At 41.9% G+C, this 18266-nt stretch overlaps 1 protein-coding gene across 3 annotated transcripts in view; it reads right to left on the bottom strand.

Moving 5' to 3' along the window:
• The window catches only part of INTS4 (integrator complex subunit 4), a 90946-nt gene that overhangs the window by 15029 nt on the left and 57651 nt on the right, over window positions 1-18266 (bottom strand). For all 3 annotated transcript variants that reach the window (XM_081100098.1, XM_081100097.1, XM_081100096.1), the window contains exons 16-18: window positions 10595-10688; window positions 7872-7952; window positions 5754-5884 (exon numbers count right to left, since the gene is read on the bottom strand). In XM_081100098.1, the coding sequence (XP_080956224.1) occupies window positions 5754-5884; window positions 7872-7952; window positions 10595-10688 (306 nt within the window). The remainder of the gene's footprint in view (window positions 1-5753; window positions 5885-7871; window positions 7953-10594; window positions 10689-18266) is intronic.

The raw sequence follows: 18266 nt of genomic DNA on the forward strand, positions 1-18266 counted from the left end.
AACCAAGATGGCGGCCAGCAGCCAGGCAGCTGAAGCAAACAGGAGGCTTACTTGCTCCAGTGATGGAGGAAGCCAAGGTTCCCCGCCTGCTGCTGCTGGGCTCTGAGCTGCAACTCTAAGAAACAATGTTGCAATTATAGAAGCTAAACAATCCCCATGCTTTCAGCCAGCCGGCCGAGCTGGAGTTGCAACAGTGTTTCAATTATAGAACCCAAACAAACAAGATACCTGCTTTCAGCAGCCAAGGTCTCAGAGCTGGAGCCGAGCCTCAAAGCTAAAGTCGGCTCTCAGTTCCAGTGACAGTCATAGAAGGTAAATAAAACCCAGAATAAAAAAAAGAAAGAAAAAAAGGAGGGGCTGGGAGCTTCAGTCACCCGCCAGCCTGAAAACGGCCCTCAGCCCCTCACCCAGACTGGCCAGGCATCCCAGTGGGGAACCCCACCCTGAAGGGGGGGGGACCAGCTGCAAACAGCCATCATCCCCTCATCTAGGCTGGCCAGGCACCCAAGCGGAACCCCCATCCTGATCCAGGACACCCTTCAGGGCAAACCAGCTGGCCCCCACCCATGCACCAGGTCTCTATCCTATATAGTAAAAGGGTAATATGCCTCCCAGCACCGGGATCAGCGGAGCCGCGAGGCCTCCTGAACCCGGGATCAGCGGAGCCGTGAGGCCTCCCGGCACTGGGATCAGTGGAGCCTTGAGGCCTCCTGGCACCGGGATCAGCGGAGCCTCCCAGCACCAGGTTCAGCGGAGCAGCGAGGCCTCCCAGCACTGGGATCAGCAGAGCAGCGAGGCCTCACTACCCCTGTGTCAAGCGGAGCCGCGAGGCCTCCCAGCACTGGGATCAGCGGAGCCGCAAGGCCTCCTGGCCCCTGGAGCAGCATGACAGGGGGCAGCACCCAAACCCCCTGATCGCCTTGTGGCTCTGTGTGTGACAGGGGGCGGGGCCACAACTTCCCTATCCACCCTGCTCTGTTCGTGACAGGGGAAGGCGCCCCAACCCCCTGATCGGCCCTGCTGTGTGTGTGACAGGGTGCAGCACCCCAACTCCCCCATGGGCCCTGCACTCTGTGTGACGGGGTGGAGCTGCAACCTCCCCATCGGCCCTGCCCTGAGTGTGACAGGGGGGAGTGCCCCAACCCCCTGATTGGCCCTGCTCTGTGTGTGACAGGGGGCAGTGCCCCAACTCCCCTATCGGCCCTGCTCTGTGTGTGACAGGGTACGGAGCCCCAACCCCCCTGATGGGCCCTGCTCTGTGCGTGACAGGGGGCAGCACCCCAACCCCCTGACCCGCCCTGCTCTGTGCAAGATGGGGTGGCGCCCCAACCTCCCCATCGACCCTGCCTTGAGTGTGACAGGGGGCGGCGCCCCAACCCCCCAATCGGCTCTGCCCTGAGCATGACTAGGGGTGGCATCACAACCTCCCAATCCGCCCTGTTTTGTGCATGACAGGGGGCGGTGCCCCAACTCCCCAATCGGCCCTACTCTGAGCCCGACCAGGGGCTGCACCTAGGGATTGGGCCTGCCCTCTGCCACCTGGGAGCGGGCCTAAGCCAGCAGGTCGTTATCTCCCGAGGGGTCCCAGACTGCGAGAGGGCACAGGCAGGGCTGAGGTACCCCCCGACCCCCCAGAGTGCACAAATTTTTGTGCACCGGGCCTCTAGTCCTATATAATAAAAGAGAAACATGCAAATTAACCATCCCTCTGCTATGCTCACGTCACGCCCACCAGCCACACCCACCATCCAATCAGAAGCAAATATGCAAATTAACCCAACTAAGATGGCAGCAGCCACGGAATTGGAATGAGCAGGAGGCTTGGGTTGCCCCAAGTGATGGAGGAAGCCAAGCTTCCCGCCTGCCCTGGCCAGCCCTGGGCTACGCTCAAGGCTACAAAGTTTCGATTATAGAAGATAAATAAATCCCAGAAAAAAAAATGGAGAAGCTGGGAGCTTGGGTTGCTGGGGGGCGTGGCCAGCCTAAAAACGGCAATCAGCCCCTCACCCAGGCTGGCCAGGCACCCCAGCGGGACCCCCTGACCCTGAAGGGGCTATGGGCAGCCTGAAAACATCCCTCAGCCCCTCACCAAGGCTGGCCACACCCCCATGGGGTGAAGGTCCCCGCCTGGGGGCTTGGCCAGCCTGCAAACAGCCATCAGCCCCTTACCCAAGCTGTCCAGGCACCCCAGTGGGACCCCCCTCCTACCCTGAAGGGGCTGTGGCCAGCCGCAAACAGCCATAAGCCCCTCACCCAGGCTGGCCAGGCACCCCAGTGGGACCCCTACCCTGATCCGGGACACCCTTCAGGGCCAACCAGCCGGCCCCAACCCATGCACCAGGACTCTATCCTATATAATAAAAGGGTAATATGCAAATTGACCCTAACAACAGAACGACTGATAATGACTGATCACTATGACACACACTGACCACCAGGGGGCAGACGCTCAATGCAGGAGCGGCCCCCTGGTGGTCAGTGTGCTTCCACAGGGGGAGCTCTGCTCAGCCACAAGCCAGGCTGACGGCTGCCAGCACAGTGGTGGTGGCGGGAGAGGCTCCTCAGCAGTGCTAAAGATGTTCGACTGCAGCTTAGGCCTGGTCCTCACTGGCAAGTGGACATCCCCTGAGGGCTCCCGGGTTGCCAGAGGGATGTCTGACTGCCGGCTTAGGCCCGCTCCCCCGGGGAGCGGGCCTAAGCCAGCAGGTGGACATCCCCTGAGGGGTCCCAGCAAGAGGGCACAGGCTGGGCTGAGGGACCCCCCCCCCCAAGTGCACAAATTTTTGTGCACCAGGCCTATAGCATATAAAGGGCTAATATGCTAAGTGTCCATCTGACCAGTAACTATGATGCACACTGACCACTGAGGGACAGATGCTCAACTCAGGAGCTGCCAAGCTGCAGTGACTTGGCAGTGGCAGTTTTTGGGTGACGCACCCTGAAACCAGAGAGGAGGGAACCCTATTCCTCGCAGGGCCACGTGATTCTACCTCTGGCTGTGGGCTATGCTGTTGCCGGGGCACTGTCAGCCTGAATCTGGTTTACTGCACACTTGCATTTGCGTTCCACACCCTGTATGACAGCAACTTTGCAGAGTGCCCTCTCACACCCCGAGACCCCTCAGGGGATGTCAGAGAGCCGATTTTGGCCTGATTTTCGCAGGCCAGGCCGAGGGACCCCACCTGCCGGAGGGATCCCACTCACTCTGCAGACTCCCTTCGAGCCATGGCACCACCACAGGTGCGGCCAGCCAGGGAGGGACCATGGGAGGATGGCTCCAGGATGTGCCTGGGCCATTTCTCCCAGTCCCACCCTGCCAGCCACCTTCTAATTAATTTCCTTTCAACATGCACGAATATGTGTACATGGTCACTAGTAAAAACATAATAAGCTGAAACCAAATTCCAAATTAAATAGTATGAGACAATTAAATAAAATCACATTAAAACTTTCATTCTGATCTAAGGTGATCTTGATAGAGATGATCATAAGTTCTATTTGTTTTATGCCAATAAGTTTAAGTTCAATAGATTTATTAAAAATATAATAGTGAAAATAATATTTATACAACTAATATGAGCTTTTATCAAGTGTTTACTCTGAATGTGTAAGGAAATATTTATATATAAAATTCAATAATCCTTATAATAACCCTCTGAGAGAGGGGCAGATACTATTATTATCCCAGTCTAATTTACTAGAGGAACAAATTGAGGGACAGAAGGTTTATGTAATTTATCCAAGCTCACTACATTTGCAAGTGGTGGAGTCAATATCTGAACCCATTCAATAAGGTACCACTGCCCTCTTAACTACTATGTTCTGCCTTTCACTTGAATAGGTTATAGTTAGGGCACAGAATTTTTAAACCCCTGGGAGAAGAAAATAATTGATCCACCAAAAATTAAGAAAGAAAAATAGAAGCTGGAATGCATACAAATAAAAAATGTAAAATAATACAGCATGAGTAAAGACCAAATATATTAGAATCTTTATATAATGACACGGAAAGATGAAATATATTGTTGGATGAAAAGGAAAGGAGGCAGAACAGCAAAGTATCTTATAATTTGACTTATGTTAATACACATGCATTTATAGTCTACACATGTATCTGGCTAGAAAAAAGTCTGTTTACAGTTCAAGAATAGGTGAATTAACACACAACTTTCACTTTATCCGCAATATTTCAATTTTTACAATAATCATATATCAACTGAAAAAATACATCTACTTTCTTTAAATAAGAAGTATAGATGGCATCATAAGCACCTATCTTTTCTCAGGTGTGACTGAGGAGTAGAGATTAAACATTTGTTAAATGACTATATAGATATCTCTAAGATTAAATTACTACCTGGCACCATCACGATAAGTGAAGAAAGAAAATAATATTTGGGATGTTCTTTCTGACCTAGTATTTTTCAGTGCTTACTTAAACACCCATGTTTATTTCTCTGTACCACATGTAGGCTGAAACAAATGCTGTCCTGAGCATCAGATGTGTTTTCAATCTGGCAACAAGTTACAGAAATACCATACTGTATCAAATCTATGATGCCATCCTTCTTAAGATGCATTTTTATTTTATGAAAAAACAAGAAACAAAAAACCTACTTTCAAACTATGGCAGAGCATCAAAATATTTGGTTTCAGAGAAGTTAAAACTTGTGCATTTTTTAATTGATGAAATATGGCAATTTCTCATTATCAGAAAGTCTAATAGCTACCATTAAATTGAGTTCTTACTACGTACCAAGTACCATACTAAGTGCTTTTCCATGTATTGTCCAATTCATTCATTTTTAAAAAATATATTTTTATTGATTTCAGAGATGAAGTGAGAGAAACAGAAACATCAATGATGAAAGAGAATCATTGGCTGCACACCCGACACTGGGGATCGAACCAGCAACTCAGGCATGTGCCCTGACCTGGAATTAAACTGTGACCTCCTGGTTCAAAGGTCAATGCTCAACCACTGAGCTATGCTGGCTGGGCTCCAATTCATTCTTCATAGAAACCCCATGAGACAGATGCTGTCATCATTTTCATTTTACAGACAAAGAAACGAGGCAATAGAGAGGTTTAAAAATCTGACAGTAATCAAACAACTAATAAGTGGAGAGGTCAGGAATTGAACAAGGTAATCTTTACTGCCTTAGAGAGAGTTTACTAGTCCCTTTAGAAGAGGAAAAAATGGTTCTTGGTACTAAATTTTAAAAAAAATCTATGAAGCCCAGGCCAGTTTGGCGCAGTGGGTAGAGTGTCAGCTTGCGGACTGAAGGGTCCCGGGTTCAATTCCTGTCAAGAGCATAAACTGAAGTTGCAGGCTCAATCCCCAGCCCCAGACGGTACATGCAGGAAGCAACCAATCGATTTGTCTGTGTCTCACATCGATGTTTCTCTCTCTCTGTCTCTCCCCATCCCTTTCACTCTCTCTAAAAATCAATGGAAAAATATCCTTGTGTGAAGATTAACAAAACAAACCAACAAAAAGAAATCTATCAAGGACAATACAGATGTTTCCAGATGAAGTTCTATATTGTGCTGTAGGCAATAAAGAGCCACTGGAAGGTTTTTCCAGGGACCTAATCTAATCCGAGAACAGATCTTGGGATATCTGAAAAAGAGTATATTAACATCCCTTAGCTAATCTTTCCTAAATATCATTTTACTTATTAACTTTGGTGAGATCTCTGAATGTCTTTGAAAGGATCGTACTACCCCTTTGGGCTAGCTGCACATCTTACCCTCGAGTAGTTCGTGCCGTTACTATAAGTTGCAAGGCTTTGGCCTGCAGCCTCATATGATGTATAATCACCACCTGCTTATTCTCCACACCACTGTACATGAACTCCATTTTGTAAGTCTCTTCCATGATCTATAAAGAAAAGGTAATTAATGATCAGTGAAAATATCAAGTCTTGCACTAGCTGGTTTGGCTCCGTGGACAGAGCATCAGCCCGCAGACTGAAGGGTTCCAGTTCGATTCAGATCAAGGGCATGTACCTTGTTTGCAAGCTCCTCCTTGGCTCAGGCCCTGGTAGGAGATTGTGCAGGAGGCAACCAATCGATGTGTTTCTCTCACATGGATGTTTCTCTCTGTCTTTCCCTCTCTCTTCTACTCTCTCTAAAAATCAAGTCTTCCTTGAGAACAGCATAGAATTGTAGGTGAAACTCTAAACTGAGGGGGTTTTTTATGCCTATATTTTAATTCTGAACTAACATTTTTAAGAGCCTATGTTGAGATAAATTAACATAATTGGAGAGAAATTAATGTGTTGAGAGAACTGGATAGCATGTCTTGCAAAAAAGAAATTATTTTGTCAACTGAAAAACAAAAGGCTCTGTTCTGGTAATAAAATCATCTTAATTGATGATGTGATAATATGAAAGTTTAATCACAGATAAAATTATAAAGCACTACTTGTTACCCTAAACCCAAACTCACTGTGCTGTGGGGAAAAATGAATATATGCTGAATATAAAAACCAAATTCCCAAGAAAAGCCCTCAAGAATTTAGCATCAAGAACCATGAACCACCTGTCAGTCATCCAGACAAACTGTCCTACAGGCATGGAGTTTGGGATAAGTGCAGAAAACAACATCTACGACCTCAGCTCAGGCCTAGTGCATCTTAAACTCTTGCTCCATTCTAGCCAAATCAGCTACTGCCATCCAAATGATGCTTCTTTCCCCTTTGAAGGCTTTGGGGTCAGAGAAATAATTCCAGGCTCGCCTATGACTAAAAGGAAGACAAGATGTTTAATTATATGGTACCTTAGTTACTCTATCTGTACATAGGGAAGAAATAGGACCAACATTAGAAAATGTAAAGGATTAAATGGGGCCTGGAAAGACCTTAATACAGTATCTGGTACACAGATTTGTAATTCCTTTCCCCTCTTTCTTCCAGACTCTTGCTCCCTGGTCCCCTCGTTCCCAATATGGTCCATTCTGGCACTCCAGTCATTAAGTTCTACTCCCCTACAATAAGCTGCATAGCAAGTTTGAGAGGGAGTCTAGATCAGATGGGAAATTAAACAGAGTAGTGGAAAGAAAACAGACTCTGGGTGTCAGAGGGTCTGGGCTCAAGTCCCAGACTATATTACCTATAGTTCTATGAATTTAACCTTGCTATAAAATGAGCTTAATACTTATTCCTGCCTAATGGAATTACTGTGAGGTTTAATTAAAATAAACTTGAAATTGTTTAGTGAATTGTAATGTAGTTTTCTAATTGGTCACAATCACTCAGTTATGTACAGTTCACTATCCAGAAGAGTTCACTCCCAATACCTAATAATAAAGGGAAATTGCTCAAAGCTAGAAAGAAATAAACTCAAAGCAAATAAAATGAAATGCTACTTAATGAACTGAGGAGAAACATAGGAACCTTTTAACATTCAAGAGATGGTACAGGCTAAAAATATAAATAACCTGAAAATGAGTTCATCTTCATTTTCAGATAGAAGACTCATGATAGTTTTTATTGGATTTTAGTATATCTGAAATACTAACTTATGATATTTTAGAACACAAAAGAATCTTAGAAATATCTCACAGAATGGCCATATTTTACAGAGGAGAAAAAAAACCAGGGGGGGTTAAGTAACCTGGTCAACATCACGCAGAAAATCAGAGGCATACCTGGGTCTAGAACCCAGGTCCCTTGACTCTAAAACCAGTGCTGTGACCCCTAATTATGCTGCTTCTCCTATCACTAACTTCTGTCATTACAGGCTGAGACTGCAGAGACCACATCAGATCTGTGGAGCCAAGATGAAGTGTGAAAGCCTCTGGCTCTAACTTGAATGAGATAATTCCTGGACAGAGATCTATGGAGGAGAAGGTCTTAATTGCTTACCTGTTTTGCTGCTGCTGAGGCCAAATCGCTCTGCTTCAAATACAAAGGGGCAGCCACATTCCACAGCTTTTCCTGTAAGGCCTACACACAAATCAGGAGAGGAGAGAAGACAGAACACAGAGATCACAAAGACGGGCATATCATTTGAGACTGCCATGTTTATTTTGCTTTGAAAATCTATCATAATCAGGACTTCCTCTCAGTCTTGTTTTTCTTTTTTGTATTGATTTCTAAGGGGAAGGGAGAAGGGGAGAGAGAGATAGAAACATCAATGATGAAAGAGAATCATTGATCGGCTGCCTCTTGCCCCCTACTGGGGATCGACCCTGCAACCTGGGCATGTGCCCTGACTGGGAATCGAATCCTGACCTCCTGGTTCATAGGTCGACATTCAACCGCTGAGCAACACTGGCCAGGCATTCCTCTCAGTCTTATTCCTTTAAGCCAATCACAGCCCCACTTATGGACAGAGAGGAAACCAAAGGTTTGAGCTAACTGAATTCCTCCCTATTCAATCCAATTCCTAGCCCAAAGGCCATATGTCCTGGCCCAGTGCTTGCAAGTAGAGTACAGGGGCCATGAAGGTCTCACCAGAATGTCTAGGCAAGCCAGCTTCCAAGGCTCTGGGCCCTTCTTGTTCCCAGAGCCAATGTTCCCTGACTGCCTAAGCCCTTCTTGTTTGACTGTGGTTCTTTTTTCTTTGCCCCACGCTCACTATTCTTTGAACAGCCCCATCACCTTACCGGCATAGCTTTCCTAGTTTACACCCTCTCTCAAGATTTCTATTCAAAACTAACATGTAAAGCCACAGATTTCACCTTCTATCTCTCTCCTCTTCTATCCATCCATATGGCCCACCTCTCACCTCTTGTCTAACCTCTGCTATAGTCTCTAATTTCCACAGTCCTTCTTAATTACAGACACAATCCAATGACATTACAAAAAACTTAGACTAACACTGTCTAATGGAAACACATAACAAACCATGTAGGTAATTTTACATTTTTCAGTAGTCACATTTTTAAAAGTAAAAAGAAATAGGTAAAATTAATTTTAAAAATATAGTTTAGTTAATGCAGTATTTCCAAGATAACACCATTTCACTATGCCATCAATCTTTTAAAAATTACTGAGATAGCTTACATGCTTTTTTCACACAAAGTCTAAGAAATCCAGAGTGAATTTTGCACTTACAGCACATCTCAATTTGAACAAGCAACATTTCAAGTGCTCGATAGTCACATGTACCTGGTGACCATCATATTAGATAGGTCTAGACCAGCCATGGGCAAACTACGACCTGCGGGCCGGATCCGGCCCGTTTGAAATGAATAAAACTAAAAACAAAAAAGACCGTACCCTTTTATGTAATGATGTTTACTTTGAATTTATATTAGTTCACACAAACACTCCATCCATGCTTTTCTTCCGGCCCTCCGGTCCAGTTTAAGAACCCATTGTGGCCCTCGAGTCAAAAAGTTTGCCCACCCCTGCACTAGACCCTAGGCCAAGAGCACTCACACTTATTGCTGGTTACCAGTCCTTACCTGGGTCGAGTTATTATTAGCCCTGTTTCACAGAAGCTTAGAAAAGCTATCAATTTTGCAAAGGGGCATAAGGAACATTTTTGGACAATGGAAATGTGCTATATATTGACTGTGGTAGTGGTTATGCAAGCATATATGATTGAAAGAATCTATCTTGCTCAACAAGGGCTGTTTAAATCCCAACCCACTCCAGTGTACACACCCACATTCATATATATATATATATATATACACACACACAAACTTGCAAAACCCTAAGCTCACACATCTTACAATGGGAAATAAGAAACTTTCCATTTGTTCTGACTTTAAATAAATATCATTAATCTCTTTAAAGACTAACATTTGGAACTGAAGCCAAGATAAAGGCTTATCAGTAAGAAGGGCTCTCCTAAATCCTAAGTTTAAATTTACAGTAGAATTCTGCATTCTGCTACAGAAGCTGAAAGCTACTGAACTCATTTAATTGGTTTCCAATTCTGCCAACTGAAACAGTTTCTTGAGTACAAATTTTGTGTGAATATATATAGTATATATACACGTATATATCATCTACCTTATATGAAATGCCAGCAAGCTGGCCTTTTTAAGAGCAATGAAATCAACCTCTGACTAATTTTACTTTGATGAAGTGAAATTATGAAGTTCTTTGCTAATCAAAGTATTAAAAAAACAATGAAAATCCTTGGGATTCTAAAGAAAATGATTATGCACCTGATCTGCTCTAATTATATAATGATGAAAGAATGCTACCAAATTTTAAAAATTCAAATTTCTATTAGAGTTAACAATTATTTAATTAGAGCCAAATACAATTACACCACAGAATACATAATTCTCCACTGCTGTGGCTGCAGAAGGCCATATATTTTTCCAATTATGGCCTCAAACTCTGCCAGATCTGTTAAAGTGTATTCTTAGCATCACACTCAAAAGTACAATGAGTCCAAACCAGCGGTTCTCAACCTGTGGTTCTCAACCTCTTTGGCGGTTGAATGACCCTTTCACAGGGGTCGCCTAAGACCATCCTGCATATCAGATATTTACATTACGATTCATAACAGTAGCAACATTACAGTTATGAAGTAGCAATGGAAATAATTTTATGGTTGGGCCACAACATGAGGAACTGTATTTAAAGGGCCAGAAGGTTGAGAACCACTGGTCCAAACCAACCTTGATGAGAAGAAGTTGACACCGAAGATAGGCAGCCGAGAAGTCAGCTACTCCTGCCAATTCAGACTGAAGTTCTCCAAGTCTTTGCAGATCCCTAGAGTAAACAAAACAAGCCAAACATAGGACAAGGATAGTAACAGCAACATAAAAGTCACGTCAAAGCATTTTACCATTTTACACCTAGTAAACTGGTCATAAATTTTAAAACAGCATCCAATGCTGGAGTGGTTATAATGAAGTAGTTCGCTCACACTGGATAGTAGATTAAGCTGATATAATTCTTTGGAAAGTGAAATTGTACTCTGTTATAAAAGTCACACATATAGTCAAATATTTTGATCAGTAGCTTTATGCTAAGAAGTAATTCTAAGAAAAATCTTCAATAGAAATGAAATGCTCCATGCCTCATAATACTCATTGTGTGATTATAGTAAAAATCCAGTAATTAGTTAAATATTCAATGGTAGAGGAATTTTAAACATTACTATATTTCCAGTCAATGAAATAAATACTCTATAACCATTAAAATATAAAATGGTAATAAAATATATGATCTCAACCATGTAAAAGCTGGCGAAAAATAGAGCAAAGTGGTTTTCTGGATAGAGGTATTCAGGGGCTTTTTAGTGCCTACTCCCAACTAGGCTTTATTTTCCAAGTGTTTTATACGATGGACAAGTGTTTTTTGTACCACCGGGGAAAAAAAATCTGCCTGTAGACAAGAAAAGAGAAAGTGACACACAGATAAAATAGTTGTATTGGGGGCTGAGATTACTAATTTAAAACTTTTAATTTTTAGAATAGATAATACATATATAGCTATAGAAGAATTATACTGGTAGAATATAGAATTCAAAAGATACTAAAGGAGATACACAATTAAATTAGCCACCTTCCTATACCTGTGCACTGCTAACAAGTACACCCTTTCAGAGGAACCACTGTTACCAATTTCTTTTGAGTTCTTCTAGTAATATCCTATACATTTACAAAAAGTATTGTTTTTCTTTTCTTTCTTCTTCTCTTTTGGGGAGGGGTATGTGCGTGTGAGAAACAGACCCCTTACAATCCATCTCAGCAAGAATTCACAAAATGCTACTTTATTTTTTAATGGCATTATCAAAATTTCATACAGAAATAATAACTGTTAGAAATGAAGATTTGGGTCATGAAGGAAGTTAACTGTTTGAGGGCTGGCATAATATATTATGATTCATAGTAGCCTGTACATCGGACTAAGCCCCTCCCTATAATCTCAGGCAATTTTCTGATAGCTAATGCTGCCTCCTAAGATCTTAAGACCAGGGATAAGATGCTCTGGAAAGGGGTACCAAGTAAATTCTTCCAAAAGTAACTGAGGAAATTGGGATCTGTAGCTTATATATCATCACTTGTGAGTTCTGGTGGCTTGAGCTGATCCTGGAGAGCCTGCTCATTGTGGGAATCCAGCACAATAAAAGTGAAGACCCTGTACCAACTAATCATACTTGAAAAGTGCTATTTTAAAAGTGACCAACTGGTCTCTCCTTTTCCCATCTCTAATGTCTCTCTTACCAAAGACAGCCCTGAATCATTCTACTTTGGAACCATTTCTTCTCCATGAAGATTCTGCTTCCTGTTACAATTAGAGAGAACACTGGCCAGCTGACTATGCATTAGCCGACTGCCGCCATTGTTAAGTTCTTCTACGACCCTTGTACTGTAGCAACTGTTCTGAATTGCCCAGAACAAGATGCAACCCAACTAGCTATGGGAAATCTGACCTACTGAACAAAGCAAAATGCTCTATGTCCCAGTGCTTCCTCTCTGGACCTCTTTATGCCCACAATCCTCAAGAACAAGTTTAGATATTGATCGAGAGACTAAGAACTCTACTGAAAATAGTTACAAAGAGCACCTCCTCTGTGCACTGTACTAGGAGTTTACTTATTTGAGCTCATGTAATCCTTACAATGTGAACTGCAATTTACCTCATTTCACTGAGAAGAAAAATGAAGGCCAGAGTTAAGTGGTTTGCCTGAGGTTGCAGAATTAGTAAGTGGCAAAAAACAGGCCATGAACTTGGGTCTAACTCTAAAAGTCTTTTTTTCAACCATATCATATTGCATTTCATTTATTTCTTGCCTATTAAAATATTTTCATATATTTATGAACTATATAAAATACAAATGAGACCATAACTGATTTAAAATCAGATAAATATTAAGCCACATTTCCACAGGTGTGATGTGGCAGGACAAAAGAGTCCCTTCCAGAAACACACACTTTAGTAATCCTTAGTCCACATGATGGCAATAAGTATCATTTAAAAATATTAGAAGAACACAAGTTAACAGATTGTGAAAAAAAATTTTTTTTTAAGTTTATACAGAGGGATAGGGTGGGGTCCAAGATGGCAGTCGAGAAGGTAGAAGCTATACTCACTTTCTCCCAGGACCAAACTGAAAGCAAAAATAAAATATACAACACTCAACCTTAATAACCAATTGAAGACGAACTGTAGAGAAGTCTTATAACCACGGTTTTAGAGAAGAAGCCACAATGAGACTGGCAGAAACGACAGACATGAAAAGGGCAGGTCCCGCTCCCATGGGCTGCAGCTGTGGTTCCAGAGGGATATCTCAGCTGCAAGGGGGTTTCTCTTGATAAGTGTGGGATCTTAAGCCCAAATAAGGCTCCCCAGCCCAGAGGCCAGAGCCTGGGAGAGGCACCATATAACATCTGGCTGTGAAAAGCAGTGGGTTTCTGTCTGCCAAGGAGAGAGTGGAGTCCACTAGAAACTCAAGCAACCTCTTAAAGGGCCAACGCACAGTATCTCCTTTGTAGCCACACTCCCTGGATTCCAGCAGAGGGATGGCGGGAGCAGACTAGAGTCATGAGAGACTGGGTTTTATTCAACATTGTTCTGGAAGTCCTAGCCACGGCAATCAGACAAGAAGAAGAAATGAAAGGCAAACAAATTTAAAAAGAAGTAAAATCATTTTCAGATGACATGATACTGTATATACAGAACCTAGAGTCCACCAAACACACACACACACACACACACACACACACACACACACTACTAGAATAAATGAATTCAGTAAAGTAGCAGGATACAAAATAAACACCCAGAAATCAGTATCACTTCTATATACTAATAATGAACTATCAGAAAGGGAAGCTAAGAAAATAATCCCATTTACAATTACATAAAAACAAACAAACCTTGGAATAAACTTAACCAAGGATGTAAAAGACCTATACTTGGAAAATTATAAGACACTGAAGAAAGAAACTAGAGAAGAGACAAATATGTGGAACCATATACCATGTTCATGAATTAACATCATTAAAATGATCATATTACCCAAAGCAATCTAGAGATTCAACACAATTCCTATCCAAATAGAAACAAATATTCCAAAAATTTACATGGAACCATAAAAGACCCCAAACAGTCACAGCAATCTTGAGAAAGAAGACAATATTTGACAACGGAGGCATGAAAATACAATGGGGTAAAGACAGTTTATTCAATAATTAGTGTTGGGAAAACTGTACAGATATGTGAAAAAAATGAAACTAGATTACCTTTTTACACCATATACAAGAACAAACTCAATATGAATTAAATAATTAAATGTTAGACTCAAAACCACAAAAATCCTAGAAGAAAAGATAGGCAGTAAAATCTCTAACATTTCGTCTAGCACCATTTTTCTGATATGTCTCCTTGGGGAAGAAAAAATAAACGAACCTCATCAAACTAAAAAGGTTTTGCACAGCATAGGAAGCCATCAACAAAATGAAAAGACCACCCACTGAATGGAAGAACATATTTGCCAATAATAGAAAACTTATACAACTCTTGTTTGTGTGTGTGTGTGTGGGGGGGGGGGGGGCGGGGGTTTTTTTTGTGTGTGTGTGTGTGTTTGTTTGTTTTGTTTTTGAGAAGAGGAAGGAAGAGAGTGTGAGAGAGAGAGAAACATCAATGAGAGAGAAACACAGACCCGCCACCTCCCACATATCCCTCACCAGGGATTGAGCCCATAACCCGGGCATAAAAACAAACAATCCAATGAAAAAACGGGCAAAGGATCTGAATAAACACTTTTCCAAAGAGGACACACAGATGGCCAATAGACATATGAAAAGTGCTCATTGTCACTAATCATCAGAAAAATGCAAATTAAAAGCACAATGAGATACTACCTCATACCTGTCAGAATGGCTTTCATCAATAGATCCACAAACAACAAGTGTTAGTAAGAATGTAGAGAAAGGAAAACCCTCATGTACTATTGGTGGGAATGCAGATTGGTGCAGCCACTGTGGAAAGCAGTATCGAGGGTCCTCAAAAAATTAAAAATGGAACTACCTTATGATCCAGTAATTCCATTTCTGGGGATTTATCTGAAGAAACCCAAAACAGTGATTCAAAAGAATATATGCACATCTATGTTCATTGCATTATTTACAATACCCAAGATATGAAAGCAGCCCAAATACCCATCAATAGATAAGTGGATAAAAAAGCTGTGGTACACCTACACAATGGAATACTACTCGGCCATAAAAAGAAGGAAATCTTGCCTTTGCAACAGCATGGATGGACTTGGAGAGTATTACACTAAGTGAAATAAGCCAGTCAGAGAAAGTCAAGTACCATATGATTTCACTTATATGTGGCATCTAATGAACAAAATAATCAAATAACCAAAAACCCCGAAATAGAAACTGGTTCACAGCTGTCAGAAGCAGGGGGTGGAGGGAATGAGCTGGGTAATAAAGGTAAAGAAATTAAGAAAAAAACCCAACACACCCTCATAGACGGACATCAACATGGTCATTACCAGAGGGAAAAGGGAGTGGGAGGCAGGAGAGGGTAAAAGGGGGGGGGGGGGTAAATGGAATGGAAAGAGACACGACTTGGGATGGTGAACATAATACAATATACAGTTAGGTATTATAGAACTGTACACCTTAAACCTATATAGTTTTATTAATCAATGGAACCCCAATAAATTCAATAGAAAGGAAAAAACTTAAAAATGTTCACACAAACAGCAGAATTCATTCATTTTGAAATCACTGCTAAAAGATAGTAAAAAAGACTGGATGTGTAAATCAAATGTTTATGACTAAACATTTCTTTCAATCTCTAAATACCAAATTTACAATTAATGTCTCTTAGTAGTTTGGTGGAATAACAATGGATGCTAGAAAATACAAAATGAGTACAAAATGCTGATAATTTTTCAAAAGCTATCTTCATTCTTGCACTCAGATTACAAACTACAAACATTTCATTTTCACCTCTTTAATTACTGGACTAGTTTCCAGGCTACAAAACAGGCACTGTTTCTTGGAGACATGAAACAATGCACAGCAAAAGGAGCATTTTAAAAATTTAATCAAGAAATCCCATGGGCCCTAACCAGTTTGGCTCAGTGGATAGTGTCGGCCTGCAGACTCAAGGGTCCCAGGTTAGATTCCGGTCAAGGGCATGTACCTTGGTTGCGGGCACATCCCCAGTGGGGAGTGTGCAGGAAGTAGCTGATTGATATTTCTCTCGATGTTTCTAACTCTCTATCCCTCTCCCTTCCTCTCTGTAAAAAATCAATAAAATATATATATTTTTAAAAATCCCATGGGCCGAAACCGGTTTGGCTCAGTGGATAGAGCGTCAGCCTGCGGACTGAGAGGTCCCGGGTTCGATTCCGGTCAAGGGCATGTACCTGGGTTGCGGGCACATCCCCGATGGGGGATGTGCAGGAGGCAGCTGATCGATGTTTCTTTCTCATCGATGTTTCTAACTCTCTCTATCTCTCTCCCTTCCTCTCTGTGAAAAATCAATAAAATATATTTTTTAAAAAAAATCCCATGGTTTTTAGGGTTGGTATTTCTTAAAAGTCTCCTAAGGAAAGAATGTATTTCTTTTCTTTTTATAAAAAATATTATTTTTGCCCTAGCTGGTTTGGCTCAGTGGATAGAGCGTTGGCCTGCAGACTGAAGGGTCCCAGGTTCGATTCCGGTCAAGGGCATGTACCTTGGTTGCGGGCACATCCCCAGTAGGGAGTGTGCAGGAGGCAGCTGATCGATGTTTCTCTCTCATCGATGTTTCTAACTCTCTATCCCTCTCCCTTCCTCTCTGTAAAAAATCAATAGAATATATTTTTTAAAAATAGAGTTAAAAAAATATTATTTTTCATCCTAGCCAGATTGGCTGAGTGGATAGAGAGCATCGATCTGCAGACTGAAGGGTCCTGGGGTTCGATTCTGGTCAAGGTTAAGTACCTCTTTTGCAGGCCCTATTCCCGGTTGGGGTGTGTGGGAGGCAACCAATAGATGTGTCTCACATTGGTGTTTCTCTCTCTCTGTCTCTCCCCTACCCTTCCACTCTAAAAATCAATGGAAAAATATCCCAGGGTGAAGATTAACAACAACAAAAAATTTGTTTATTATAGTTAACATACAATATGATATTAGTTTCAGTTGTACAACCCAGTGATCAGACATCATAGTGACCATCCTGATAAATCCCATACCCACCTGGCACCATACATAGTTACCACAAAATTACTGACTATATTCCCCACACTGTACTTTACATCCCCATGACTATTCTGTAACAACCAACTTGTACTTCTAATCCCTTCACCATCTTCACTCATCCCCCAAACCTTTTCCCATCTGGCAACCATCAAAATGTTCTTTGTATCTATGAATCTCTTTCTGTTCTGCTTATTCATTTATTTTGTTTTTTAGATTCGATTATTGATAGATATGTATTTATTACCATTTCATTATTCATATATTTTTTTTTTATTTACTCCTTAAAAAAGACCCTTTAACATTTATGTAATACTGGTTTGGTGGTCATGAACTCTTTTAGCTTTTTCTTGTCTTGGAAGCTCTTTATATGGCCTTTGATTCTAAATGATAGCTTTGTTGGGTAGAGTAATATTGGTTGTAGGTCACTGCTTTTCATCACTTTGAATATTTCTTGCCAATCCCTTCTGGCCTACAAAGTTTCTCTTGAGAAATCAGCTGACAGTCTTATGGGAGCGCCCTTGTAGGCAACTAACTGATTTGAAAGAAGTACACAGGGAATAAGTAGGGTTACAGTTGTGAGTATGCAAAACACAGAGCTTATTCTTGTATTATTTTATATTGTATTATTTACTTGTATTACAACTGTAAACCTACTTTTGCCCATCCCTGTAAGTTCTTAAAAACTCTAGGGGTCATCTGAGTTATTCTCCACTTGATACAAGAATCTCCTTCACTGCTGCCTATCATAGAAAATCAATTTTAGAGTCAAACAAATATAGATTTAAATCCTGGTTCTGCTACTTCCTAGTAAATTGCTTCACTTCCCCAAATTTCCATTTTTTCTCTGTGACCTGGGAACAACATCTACCTGCAATGTTTGTAAAACATTATAGGTCATCAATAAGTATGGCACCGCTTGCTTTCCTTTCTGAATCTTTCACCATCTGGCCATCCTCTCAGAATACACTCAGGTTAGAAACATAGTTCCCAGGACTGACCACAGCACTAGAACAGTGGTCTGACCAGCCAGACACCCAGCAGGACTACCACCTCATAAGACCCAGATCATGAGGATCACTCAAATCAAAGGGTGTTTACTGAGCACCTATTTATAGCCAACTGATATTAGCTT

Source organism: Myotis nattereri (genome assembly GCF_964212035.1).
Source record: "Myotis nattereri genome assembly, chromosome: 9".
NCBI lineage: Eukaryota > Metazoa > Chordata > Mammalia > Chiroptera > Vespertilionidae > Myotis > Myotis nattereri.